The 13918-nt window shown below is 41.2% G+C and overlaps 1 protein-coding gene across 1 annotated transcript in view; it reads left to right on the plus strand.

Annotated features, from left to right (window-relative positions):
* The window catches only part of tmem135 (transmembrane protein 135), a 391315-nt gene that overhangs the window by 373295 nt on the left and 4102 nt on the right, over positions 1 to 13918 (plus strand). The window contains exons 13-14 of the mRNA XM_059964593.1: positions 4583 to 4681; positions 12634 to 12701. Of these exons, the coding sequence (XP_059820576.1) occupies positions 4583 to 4681; positions 12634 to 12701 (167 nt within the window). The remainder of the gene's footprint in view (positions 1 to 4582; positions 4682 to 12633; positions 12702 to 13918) is intronic.

The raw sequence follows: 13918 nt of genomic DNA on the forward strand, positions 1-13918 counted from the left end.
TTTCCTGAATGCTATTGGTTTCACTTTGCTTTGGAAATTGAAGAAGAAAACCTCAGTTTATTAAAGAAGAATGACGCGTAGCAAGGCAAATATAGCTCCTCCTCATTTAATGAATGACACTTTTGATGGCATCATTTCTGGTTGATTTGCCATCCTTGTGCCTCTCGTTGTCATTCTGGAGACGTGCAGTCCTTTCAACCGCCATCTCTTCATCTCTTCAGCTGTTTATTCTTTGTCTCTGATCTTGGAGACATGCATTTCTCAGCTCCTTTGTTTCTTCCTCTCTCCTCCTCCTGTGCCTGTTGTTGTCATTCTGGATACATGCAGCCCTTTCATCCCCTGTCTCTTCAGCTCTTCTGCTGTTTGTTGTTTGTCTCTGATCCTGGAGACGTGCATTTCTCAGCTCCTTTGTCTCTTCCTCTTTGCTCCTTCTAAGCCAGTTGTTGTCATTCTGGAGACGTGCATGCCTCTCCTGTCTCTTCTTCTCTCATCTTTTTTGTCCTGACTCTTTGATCCTGGAGGCATGTGGCCCTGGCCTCATCCAATTTTTGTTTTCTCCCTCTCCTTGCCGCTTCCTGACGTCATCTCTTGACCACAATATCCCCCTTCTCTTACATGCAGCATAATTGGGCTAACCATATTATTAGCACTCTCCTAAATGGATGTGATATAGTCACCGCTGTCCTTTGACTGTAGCAAAGGGTTTGATGGGTGTCTCAATGTACGTCATTACAATAAGATTTATTTATCTCTTATTGATGGGTGGCAGTTAGATCTGTCCCAGTGCTGCACATGCTGATGGTGATTAGCAGAATGTGACCACTTGAAACAGAGCTGCCCTGCCCTTTTGCTCCGCTTGGTGTTGCTGCTGTGAGCATTGTGAGGCGCTGCTGAGGCTGGCTGTCCTCATGATTCGTGGTGTCGCGTCGCGGTTTCCGCCATGGCTGACATCAAAAGCGGGGCTGTTGATTTTGGCAAGTGAGCAATTTTATACAAATATATAACCCTGGACTTTGCCTGCATTCAGTAAGTTAGTGCATTTTAAGTCGATTTAGCCAAAAATAGTGCCACTGTAATGCACCGTTTGCACAAATTGGAGGTCACAAACAGACAAACAGAGCAAGAGTGTTTTAGTAGTATTTAGGTGTGGGATGAAACATTAACTGTGCTTCTTTCCACAGATGTTACTAATAACTTGATACATTTAATCCTACATCAGAGTCATCCAAAATGGGCGGCTGCAGAGAGGTGTATGAACTAGCAATTGCCTTACAAACTGTCCCAGATTCTGTAGCAGTCCAAGTAGATCAAAAGTCAGCAAATGTAGAAATGCTGTTCAAGAAAGGAGAAAGAGAGGAAACGAGGAGATAACAAGGTCTATAATTGTCAACAACTGTCCTGACAAACAGTCTCAGCCCGAAACATCAACAGTGCTTCCCCTTATAGATGCTGCTGGCCTGCTGTGTTCCACCAGCATTTTGTGTGTGTTGTTTGAATTTCCAGCATCTGCAGATTTCCTCGTGTTTGCTCTATAATTGTCAAGACCATTTTGTTATGGATATAATATCAACGTAGTAAGGAAATTATAAGATTAGTCAGAATTAACATACTTCCATGAAGGAAATCGTATTCAATAAATCCATTTTGTTTTGAAGATTCAATTGTCAGAATAGTGACGAGGGAACTAGTGGATGGATTTTCAAAAGTAATTGATTATCACGTTAAATAAGGGAAAGCATATTATTGTGGACAGAGATTTGTTTAAAAGCTAGGGGAAAGGAAGAACACAAAATAGTTTTTTTTCCAGCCAGAGACCTGTTACTGCTGAGTATTAGAAGGTTCATTACTGGGTCCTCAACGACTCACCATCTACATTAAGGATGTCTGTGAAAAGACAAAGATTACGATGTCCAGGCTTTCTGTTAATCCAAAGCATAATGAGTAATGAGGAGGGCATCAGGGTACAGACATGTTAAGTAAATGAGTAAAAAGAGGCAAAAGCGGTATAATATGTAAATGTCAATCACTTTGGAAAGAAGAATAGAAAATCAGAAGATTACTTTCAAATGTTGAGAAGTTGGTGAAAGTTTACAGAAGGATCATGGTATGGTGGTTCATGAGATCAACACATAAACATGCATACAGCAGGAAATATGGATGGCATATTGTATGTTGTGCTTTTATTTCAAGGGGGGATAGAACACAAATGTTAATAAAGTCTCACTGATGTTTACTGGACTTTAGAAAGACTTCATTTGGTGTACTATGATTTTGACCTCTGCACCCTATTTAGAAGGAGTGCTGGTTCTATTTGCTAAATTTCCTCCAGGAATGAGTAAAACATACCAATATTCACTGCAATTTATAAGAATGAGAGATGATGTTGCTGAAAAATGTATTCAACAGAATTGACAGGGTGAGCAGAGTCTGTTTACTCAGGCTAGAGCAGGGGTCACCAACGTTTTTGGCACCACGGACCGGTTTAATATTGACAATATTCTTGCGGACCGGCTGACAGCGGGGTGGGGGGTGGGGTGGTCTTAATCACGACTGGAATACAGCAATAGTCGAAGGGGGTTCCCTATGTCCAGTCTATTCCGAAATTTAGTTTTCGTGGCTATCAGCACTTCCTTCTGTCCCGCTTGCTCACATCTTTTCCGCTCAAAATAACTCAATGGGTTTGTATTTAAGTGCAGGGTGCTTGGACTTAAGGTACCAAAGCAGTTTTGAGGGCTTCATTACCTCATTAGACAGCCTCCGGGCCCAAACTCCAGCTTCCCGCCTGCCCGCCACCAGGTGCCTTGGCCAGGTGTGACTGGTCGTGGGTGGGGTAAGAGGACAAGGTAAGGTCCAGAGGTCCCCATATCGGGGCCGCGGTGGTCACAGTCTGGAGAGAGCGAGGAGGAGAGCGACAGGGTGCGTGCCCGCCCCCCCTTGCAGGTAGGTAGGATCTATCGGCTGACAAAAGTTTGGCTGGAGGGATGACTTTCAGTAGATCGCAGCAAGGTAGCTGCTCTGCTACTTACAAAACCCTGAGCCTGAATTAGGTTGTTTGCGAATATTTCAGCACTGGGTTCCCCATGTGCATTCGGTGTGCTAAACAGGTTTAGAGGTGGTGCCCATCTGTCCGCGCTCCAGGCCAGTAGCAACGGCGCTTCTGGCCGGTTACCTGAGGCCAACCAGTGATCCCTGGTGTGAGGGTATCACTGCATTTAGGCGACTGATCACCTCGCGTGCGTTCAAGTTCAACAGTGGGCGTGACAGGGAATGAGGAAAGATGCAGCTGACTCATATTGTTTCATATCGCCAAATCATAATGTTTCCTCGTGGCCCAATAGCACGTGCTTTGGGGACCACTGGGCTAGAGATTGCCAAATTGGGCTTGTTTAAAGCAAAGGGATTAGCTACTTAATAGGGATGGGGAGAAAATTCGAAGTACTGTCACTCTGGAACTCTGTATGTCAATGGACTATGTGTACTCAAACATTGAATATGTTGTGGACTGAAGCAAAAAGCAAACCAGTGGAATACGCAATGGGTCAAGCAAGCAGTATTTGTGGAGGCAACAAAATTGTTGATGTTCTGGGTCAAGTTCCCTAATCAGGAATGAGAAAAGATAACCAGTATGTAGAAGTGAGAGGAAATGATGAGGACGAGGCATAGGTGGAATAAGGCAAGGAGAAAAGATGGGTAGATGGCTTTTACTTCTACCTACTGGCTATCTTCCCTGTACACCCTTAGTCCTACTGTGGGATCTCAATGCAAAACTTCTATCAGACCTTGCCTTACAGATGCTGCTCGATCTTCTGGCAGTTCAATCTTTGTACTCCATTTTCAACATTTTCAGTCTCTTGTCTCCATGTTCTGGAATGAGACTGAAATACTTTTAACAGTAAGGGTACAATAGGCTGGGAAGATTGATTAGTAGAGTATTGAAGTACTGAACAGTGGAGAAGGGTTATGGGCTTATTTCTGTTTTAGAGTTTTGTGACCCAACAATCTATGTTTGAATTATATTTACTGCATCTTTAGCAACTCAAATGACCCAATAGGTTTTCTTTACTGCAAGCTTTCTTTATTTGAATTGCTGGATGTTATGATAGTGTGTCTGACAGCTATTGATTCTTCGTTAATGTTAGAATTATCCCTTTCAATATCTACTTATGTATTCTTTTGTAGAATAGCTATGAAAAGTAAGAGCCCTAGTTATTTTACTTTTCCTGTCTTTGGTACATGGAGACTGCTTTGGTCACACTTACTGTTACAATCAGAGTTCGTAAATCTATGCTCAGATTCAAAGGAATGACCCGGGGGTAAATTTAATCTTTCTTTGTGGTAACATTAACTCTGGCCTTCCTGCAGTACAATAATTTTGAATGCTATTATTTTTATTTTTGTTTTTCACCCAAAGGGAACACCAGCAATATTTGTGATATTCAAATATATAAAGTATTGCAGGTTATTATTTTTTATCGACATTGTTGGAATGCTACCTTTATTGTGTATTATAATTCATTTATGCTAATATTAAAATAAATTGATCTGATTAGTCTAATCAATTAATACTCATCTTTGTTGACAGACATTGTACTTCAAAGGCATTGAAGCAGGAAAATGTCCATACGTTGCACGTGCAGACACCATTATCTATGCAATTTCTACAGCTGTATGTTTTCAAGCGGTAAGTATCAGCCAATACAGCAGGTTTATGAGTGCATTTTTATTTTAAAAAACTCTTATTGTTTTTCTACTCAGCTGGAGCTACCGTATTACCTAATGTGACTTAAAAATGTTGATCGGGCAGAATATTTCCATATATACTCCAAATAGAATTGGTGAAGATAACATTTCAGATACCTGGATGCAATGTGATGACTTGCCTGTACTTCATGAACTCTTGCAATTAATATTAATTTATGTAATGCATTCATGGCTTGTTATCATTTTCAGTCCGTCTGCTAAGCTGTTCTATATGCATATTGGCAGCACTGAATAGCACCCACCGTTTGTTACAAAGATGATAACTACTTTATGTTGCCACTAACTTTAATATATTTTACCTTTCAGCCAGTGTTGCTCATTAGTTGGATTCTTCAGTGGAGAGTCAGTATTATGAATAGTAAATTCTGGTTAAAGTTAGTCTGCAATTTTTAAAGTCATTCTCCTCCATTTCACAAAGGCGAGTTGCATTGTAGGTGTAATTTGGAAGCTCCTGGACAGCAGACATGGGAAAGTGATGGATAATCTGTTAGTGAACTCAACACTGCAATCCTTGAGAGAGGTGATGGATATCTACAAAGGCTCTCCAAGCATGCTCAGAAAGCTCTGGTAAAGGATGTGAGGAGAGTGATGGGATAACAAAAAGTGTACTGTGCAAAAGGACGCATTATCTGAAATTGGTACTGTAAAATTGAGTGCTAACCACATCACCATGCCACTGCCCAAATCCATTCAAAGTTATGTTCCTGCATCAAGTACAATCTTTTCTAATGAGAATCAACAGCTCTTTGCTTTCTGGCGGAGTATGAGAACAGGTAAAGGAATGTAGTAGGTACTACTAAATGACCTGATAGTTTTTAGCTATATATTTGTTGCATTTCACTCTTAGTAGATGCTTAGAACCAAAAGATTTTCAGGGATGGCATTCTGTAACTTGAACTATACCATGAAGTGATAGAAAACAGGAAACAACTTCTCTCATTGTGTTCTAGCTCTGATTGATCCTTGGAAAGCAAAAGGGGTGCAGAACAAAGAGCAGGATATACTATCCTCATCCAGATTCCTCTTTAAAACAGCAATACAAGTACAATAGTATAAGGCTTTGAAGATGGCGACACTGTGCATGCAGCTCTGATGAGAGTCATTGAATGTTCCCTTTTAGAACTACTACAGGCAAAATCCACAGTTACAGCCATAGGTGCTTCAGTAAACAACATCTTTCTAAGATGTTTTAAAAAAATCTATTGATCCACAGAATTGACAGAGCCCAGGTGGCAGGCTAAGGTTGCGAGTGCAGTCCCCCTTTAAGAAAACAGAAGTGGGGAAGACACTCTGGTCTACAGGTATGCTTGAAATGCAGAGGGCTTGGACTCTTACTCCCGATTACCCTGCTGGTGAATGTACAGTCTCTCAAAAATAAAATTGGAACTTCAGAGCCAGATTGCAGTACCAGAGGGACACCAGGAACTGCTGTGTATTTTGCTTCATGGTTCACCTCCTCCATTCACAAACAAGAAGAAATCTGAAGATGCTGGAAACTCTTCAGTCCTGCCAACAGTTTTGGCCTGAAATGTTGACTATATTCTTTTCTGTAGATGCTGCCTGGCTTGCTGAGTTCCTCCAGCATTTTGTGTATGTTATTCACCTTCTCCATTGTGGACACAGCACTGCAGCCCGATAGATAAAGGTAGATCAGCTAAGTCTTTTAAAGCAAGAGGAGGGAGAATATGCTTCATGATTAACTCAGTGATGCACAGACCAGACGGTCTCAGTCCTGCTCACCCGACCTGGAACATGTGGCGGTCACATGTTGTCCATTTTATCTGCCAGTGGAGTTTACCGCTATCACCCTGGTAGTGGTGTACATCCTACCTCAAGCTAACGACAAGCAGGCACTGGAGGAACTTAGCACCATAATCAGCAGTCACGAAACAACACACCCTGATGCCTTTCCTATCATTGTGCGAGGATTTTAACCAGGCCAGCTTGAAGAAGTCTCTGAACAAATACCACCAACATAGAATAGTACAGCACATGTCACCTGTGGAACCAGAGGAGCCAACACATTTGACCACAGTTATAGCACCATCAAAAATGCTTGCCATGCCATCGCAAGCCCACACTTTGGAAGGTCCAATCATTTGGCTGTACTTCTACTCCTGGCATACAGGCAGAGAGTAAAAACTTCAGCACCAATGGTGAGGACCAAGAAGGTATGGTCAAGATAGGTCAAGGAATGCTTACAGAATTGCTTTGAGTTGGTGGACTGGACAATATTCAGGAATTCACCTTCAGAACTGAATAAGTACATCAGAGTTGTCACCAACTTCAAGACCTGTGTGGGTGAGTGAAAGCCTTTGAGAACGTACTGGACATACTCAAATCAAAAACCGTGGATGAACCAGGACATTCATAGTCTGATGAGGGGCTAATTCTGTTCAGAAAACTGTTTTAGGAGTGATTAAGAAATTCAAATTGAAATTAGATGAAATTTCATGCATGTCAGCTCTGCAGGGTTTCCAGACTATTACTTCCTACAAGGTGAAACCTAACACCATGAATGGCGGTGATGCTTCACTCCCAGATGAGCTTAACTTTGAAAGGGAGAATAACACTACACCTGTGCAAATCCCTGCACCATCTGGTGACCCTGTAATCCCTGTCTCAGAGGCCGATGTCAGAACAGCTTTCATGAGGGTGAACCCTCACAGGGCATCAGGCCCAGATGGTGTACCTGGCAGGGCACTGAAAACCTATGCCGACCAAGTGGCTGTAATGTTCAAGAACATCTTCATTTTCTCACTGCTACAGTCAGAGGTTCCACCTGCTTCAAAAGAGTGACAATCATACCAGTGCCCAAGAAGAGCTGACTGAGCTACCTTAATGACTGTTGCATGGTACCGCTCACATCTACTGTGATGAAGTGCTTTGACAGGTTGGTCATGCCCAGAATCAACACTTGCCTATGCAAGAACTCAGACCAACTGTAATTTGTTTGTCACTACAATAGGTCTACAGCAGATGCAATCTCACTGGCTCTCACTCGGCCTTGGATTATTTGGACAATAACAATACCTATGTCAGGCTGCTGTTTATTGATCATAGCTCATCATTCAACACACTGATACCCTCAGTTCTAATCAGCAAGCTCCAAAACCTGGGCCTTGGTATATTTCTCTGCAACTGGATAACTGACTTCCTCACTGGGAGACCCTAACCCTAATGCAGATTGGAAATAGCATCTCCTCCTCACTGACAGTCAACACTGGCACATCTCAAGGATGCATACTTAATCCACTGTTCTACTCTCTCTACACCTACAACTGTGTAGCTAGGTGTAGCTTTAAGAGCATTTATAAATTTGCTAATGACACCACTATTGTTGGCAGAATTTCAGATGGTGTCAAGGAGGTGTATAAGAGGGGTGAGATAGATCAGCTGGTTGAATGGTGTCAAAACACTAACCTGGCACTCAACATCAGTAAGACCAAGGAACTTGGTTGTGGATTTCAGGATGCGGAAGCCAAGGGAACACATACCAGTGCTCACTGAGGGATCAGCAGTGGAAAGGGTGAGTAGTTTCAAATTCTTGGATGTCAACATCTCTGAAGGTCTACCCGGTGGCCAACATATTGATGCAATTACAAAGAAGGTACTACAGCAGCTATAGTTCATTAGGTGTTTGAGGAGACTTGGTATAGTACCAAAGACTCTTGTAAATTTCTGCAGATCTACTGTGGAGAGCATTCTAACTGGTCACTGTCAATATGAAGAGGCCTCTGCTGCAGAAAATTGCAAACTGAGGCCAGCTCCATCATGAGCACAAACCTCCCCAGCATCAAAGATATCTTCAAAACGTGATACCCTCTTCTCATTGTTACCATCAAGGAGGAGGTATAGGAGACTGAAGACTCAATGTATTAGGAACAACTTACTCCCCACCACAATCAGATTTCTGAACAGACAATGAACTCGTACATTACCTCAATATTTGTTTTCCTTTTTTTGCTTTCTTTATGCACTAATTTAATTTATATACATATTTTTAATTGTGATTTATAGTTTTTTTATTATGTTCTCTATCTGTGTATTTCTCTTATGTCTGCTTTTGATTTTAAATGCATTTCTGGAACTGTTAGGAGCTTGTGATTTACAGTTTGGAGATTGATTGTGTGATCTAGTCTGAGTAGATTCCAGGAAGTGAGTGAGCTTGAGTGGCCTCGAGGTGAAGCTCAGAGACAACGATTGACTCCATTTCACTGATTAAAGCGTCCACTAATCACCAATTAAAGCGGCGAGGAAGATTGAAACATAGAGGCGAATGTGGAAGGTGAATGTGGAAGGGTTCAGTGCTGACTGCAAGCGTTTTGGTTACCTCCCTGCTGCCAGAGAAGAAGACTGTCTGGCAGCCTATTGCTCGTTGTTGCCAGAGGATACCCCTCTGCATTCGAGCAGTGTCTCTCTCTCGATGCTGTCAGAGGATGGTACTGAGGTTCTGCGTTATTGATTAAACTATGGACTTTTTCCATTCTTATGTTTGTTATATTCTGTGTTTTCACCCATTCTTTCTTGTTGGCATATTTTGAGTCTTTTGTTTTTTTGTGCCGGGGCTGGGGTTTGAAGGTGGACGTTCTTGTTGCCACTTGTCACGTTTTGTTAGTTTTTTTTGTGCAAGGGGAAGGTGTTTGGGGGTTGATAATCAGATTGCCATTCCTTTTTGTGCGGGGTGGGGGGAGTTGGGTTTGATGTTTTTCTTTGAACAATCACCATGATTTTCTTTGTTTCGTGGCTATCTGGAGAAGACGAATCTCAGTGTTTACTGTGATAATAAAGGAACCTTTGAACATTTGATATTAAACCTGATTCTAATTCTGATTCTGATTTTGAACCTGAAGATCTCTTTGGGTTACAAGTGACCAGACTTATGGAAATCAGACTCTGCACAATTTCTGCCATGCATCTTTAAGTATTTCACATTTTAAAGTATTTTATAAGCTAGCAAAAATAATGTTTCATAATATTCAATAATAGCAAGACACAGTATTTATTCCATTAGTTCAATTGTGTGAAGTGATTATTCAATGAAATGAAAGAAATATATCAAGTGTATATAGAGCAAAATGATTTGGACCACAAAGGAAAACTGACTTATGGAGAAATTAGCTTGCCAACATCAGGAATGGCTCCCTTGCATGTAACCTGGAGACTGCACATACTCTGGGAAAAGTTAAAGAAAGGAAAATTGATCAGAGGTGATGGAACAAGATTATCACAAAGAGTGCAGGAGCGAATTGCATATAAAACCTGACATTAAGTTCATTTTCAATCATATATGGTTGTTAAACTGAATATTACTTAGAAAAATTTCCCTTAGTAGATAATGAAAAAGGGGATTTATTAAATAGTTAATACAGAAAAATTAATGTGGTATGCTTGTCAGATGTACAGTTTTGAAAAGTCTGATTGTGGGATTAAGTCATTAAATTGTGATTCAACAATATATCTGTGAAGTTGCAAGAAAAAGTTTGTGAACCCTTTGCAAATACCTGGTTTTCTGTGTTAATTACTCATAAAATATGGTCTGATCTTCATCTAAGTCAAAATAATAGACAAACACAATCTGCCTAATCTAATAACACACAAACAATTGTACTTCTCATGTTTTTATTGAACACATTATTTAATCATTCACAGTCCAAGCTGGAAAATGTATGTGAACCTCTGTATTTAATAACTGCTGGAGCCTCCTTTAGTAGCAAAAACCTCCACTAAATGTTTCCTGTAACTGCTGATCAGTAAGTTTCAATAGATACATATAATGTTAGAGAAATGCATACAATATACATCCTGAAATTGTTTTCTTCACAAACATTCACAAAAACACAGGAGTGCCCCCAAAGAATGAATAACAGTTAAAATGTTAGAACCCCAAAGTCCACTCCGCTCTCCCCCTCCCTCCCACGCACAAGCAGCAGCAAAGAAACAACCTCCACCCCCCCCACACACCACAATTCAACACTCCACAGTGTCTCTCTCTCTCCCCTCCAACCAATAAGGGAAATGGAGGTGTCCCTGTTTCACAGTAAGAGGGGAGACATAGCAAACAACTTGCTGACTTATGATGTTAAAAGTCTGGTGCATTGGTTTTCCTGAGCTCTGCACCCAGAGAGTCGGCACCAAAAAGGTGCAGCTCTCTGGGCGTGCACCCCCCCCCCCCCCCCCACAGCTAACCCACTGCTCCTGATCTTCTGTCTTCTCCCACAATCCTTCAGTAAGGGGCCCGGGCTTAGAATCAGCACGTCCCCAGAGCCACGGGATTCTGGAACCCTGAAGGCATGCTAGTCTTCCAGGCCGCATCCTTGGGATATCAAAAAGCGACTGGTCGTGAGGCCCTGAGAGCAAGTCCCATTCCATTAAAGAACCAAAGTCAGAGTGTAACTTCAGGTAAGGTTCTTTTTAAGACCCTGGAAAAGGCGAGAAAAAGAGTTTCAAAGATAGAAATAGAACTGTTTCCGAAGATGCAAACAAAGGTGTTGCCGTGTAGTGCCGTTTTGACTTCACCTCAACACAACAGTGAGGTGGAACTTAGACCACCCGTTTCAAAAACGGTTTCAGTTCTTCAATAATTCTGGGATACCTTGCATAAACAGCCCTCGTCAGGTCATGCCACGGCATCTCATTTGGGTTAAGGTCTGGACTCTGATGTGCCCATTTCAAAACTTGAGTTTTCTTCTTATTAAACCATACTTTTGTTGTTTCGGATCATTGTCTTGTTGCGTCACCCACCTTATATTAAACTTCAGGTGACGAACTGCTACCCTGACATTCTACTGTAAGATGTCTTGGTATAATTTTGAATCATAGTTTCCTTTGCAATTGCAAGTCCAGGCTTGAGGCAGCAAAGCAGCCCAAACCATCGTGCTCCTTCCACCATGCTTCACAGTTGGGATGAGGTTTTGGTGTTGGTATGCAGTGCCTTTTTTCTCCAAACATAGTGGTGTGCATTTCTGCCAAAAAGTTCAAATTTTGTGCCATCTGACCACAGAACATTGTCCCAGAAGCATTGTAGAACATCCAGATGGTCTTTTGCAAACTTGAGATGTGCAGCTTTTTTTTGGAGAGCAATGGTTTCCTTCGTAGTGTCCTTCCATGAGCACCATTCCTGTTCAGTGTTTTTCTTATAGTGGACACATGAACAGAGACTTTAGCAAGTTCTGGAGATTTCTGCAGGTCTTTTGCTGTTACCCTTGGGTTCTTTTTCACCTCCTTCAGGATTGCATGGTGTGCTCTCAGTGTGATCTTTGCAGGATGCCCACTCCTAGGGGGAGTAGCAACAGTACTGAATTTCCTCCATTTGTAGACAATTCCTCTTACTGTGGACTGATGAACACTCAGATCTTTAAAATGTAGCCTTTTCCAGCTTCTTGCATCTCTACAATTCTTCTTCTAAGGTCCTCCGAATGTTGTTTTGATCGAGGCATGGTGCACATAAACAGATTTTTCTTGAGAAGAGCAGGCTCTGTCAGTAACCTGATTTTGTCTGTCTTTTTCACAGGGCAGGGCACCTCTAATAGCCACACCTCCAATCTCATCTCATTGATTGGAACACCTGACTCCAAATAGCTTTTGGAGGAGTATTACCCCAGAAACTAAACACTGATTGTTTAAATGTTGTACTCAGTATTAACGAAAAGAAGTACAATTTTTTGTGTTTCATTAGTTTAGGCAGATTGTATTTGTCTATTATTATGACTTGGATGAAGATCAGACCACATTTTATGAGTAATGGTGAAAACCAGGTAATTGCAAAGGGTTTGCAAACTTTTTCATGAAACTGTTTGTTCGTTTTGTTTCATGTTGTATTTCATTAAGAATTATTTCAAAATTTTAATTAACGTCCCCCATCATTTGTAGGCAGTGATGGAAGTTCAGAACCTTCGGCCTTCCTACTGGAAATTTCTGTTGAGGCTTACAAAAGGAAGGTATGTGTTTCAGTTAGTTTTTGTCACTTGTAATTGACTGATTAAATGAATGTTTTAAAGTAGATAACAAGGATGTACAATATTTGAGCTATGTGACTTGTAACAAGGCTTTAGGAAATGGTTCTGTTTGAAATACGGGTAATAAGTCTAAGGTCTTCAGTCAAAAATATGGCAAATGAAATCTAAAAATGGCTCATTGGCAGAAATTAGAGGTCAGTAATCTGTTTTTAAAAAAATGTCAAGTTGTTTACAGTTGGCTTATCGACAAACAGTGCCAGGTCCCTTGAAATTTATTTTATATGGATGTAAATGTATGGTATAGAAAACCTACAGCATAATACAGGCCCTTCGGCCCACAAAGTTGTTCCGAACAAGTCCTCATCTTAGAAATTGCTAGGCTTACCCTTAGCCCTTTATTTTTCTAAGCGCCATGTACCAATCCAAAAGTCTCTTAAAAGATTCTATCGTATCCACCTCCACCACCGTTGCTGGCAGCCCATTCCACGCACTCACCACTCTTTGCATAAAAAACTTACCCTGACATCTCCTCTGTGCTTACTCCCCAGCACCTTAAACTCGTGTCCTCTTGTGGCAACCATTTCAGCCCTGGGAAAAAGCCTCTGACTATCCACACAATCAATGCCTCTCATCATCTTCTGCACCTCTAGCAGAACCATCTCGGCCTGAAATGTAGACTGTACTTTTTTCCATAGATATTGCCTGGCCTTCTGAGTTCCTCCAGCGTTTTGTGTGTATTCACAGCAAATGGTTTTGAGATGTCTCGAGCAAGGGTGGTGTTGGTGTGCACAGAGCTGTCCATCTATTAGGACAGGCAGATAAGATTGATAAAAATGAAAATCTTATATGGTATATTTTTGATTGAAGAACAAAATAGAAATTCAAATTACTATGGTGGAATTGTTTAAAAATGCAATTATACCAGAGAGGGGGAATAAAACAGGCTGGATAATGTATTATTTTTGAGTAAAGATTGAAAACTGATGATGAGAATGCAGAATTATGAGACAGCAAAATGGAATGAAGCGAAAATGTGAATACCGAAAGGTATAGATTTAAAATAACAGGCACAAGTGTTAGAGAGTGGCATCAGAAATTCATTGCCTAAAAGGGTGATGAAGATGGAAATTCTCAATGCATGTCGAAGTACCCTTAAAATTTGTAACCTGCAAGACATAGGCCAAGAGCTGGAAATGGGT

Source organism: Hypanus sabinus, chromosome 3, assembly GCF_030144855.1.
Source record: "Hypanus sabinus isolate sHypSab1 chromosome 3, sHypSab1.hap1, whole genome shotgun sequence".
Classification (NCBI taxonomy): Eukaryota; Metazoa; Chordata; class Chondrichthyes; order Myliobatiformes; family Dasyatidae; genus Hypanus; species Hypanus sabinus.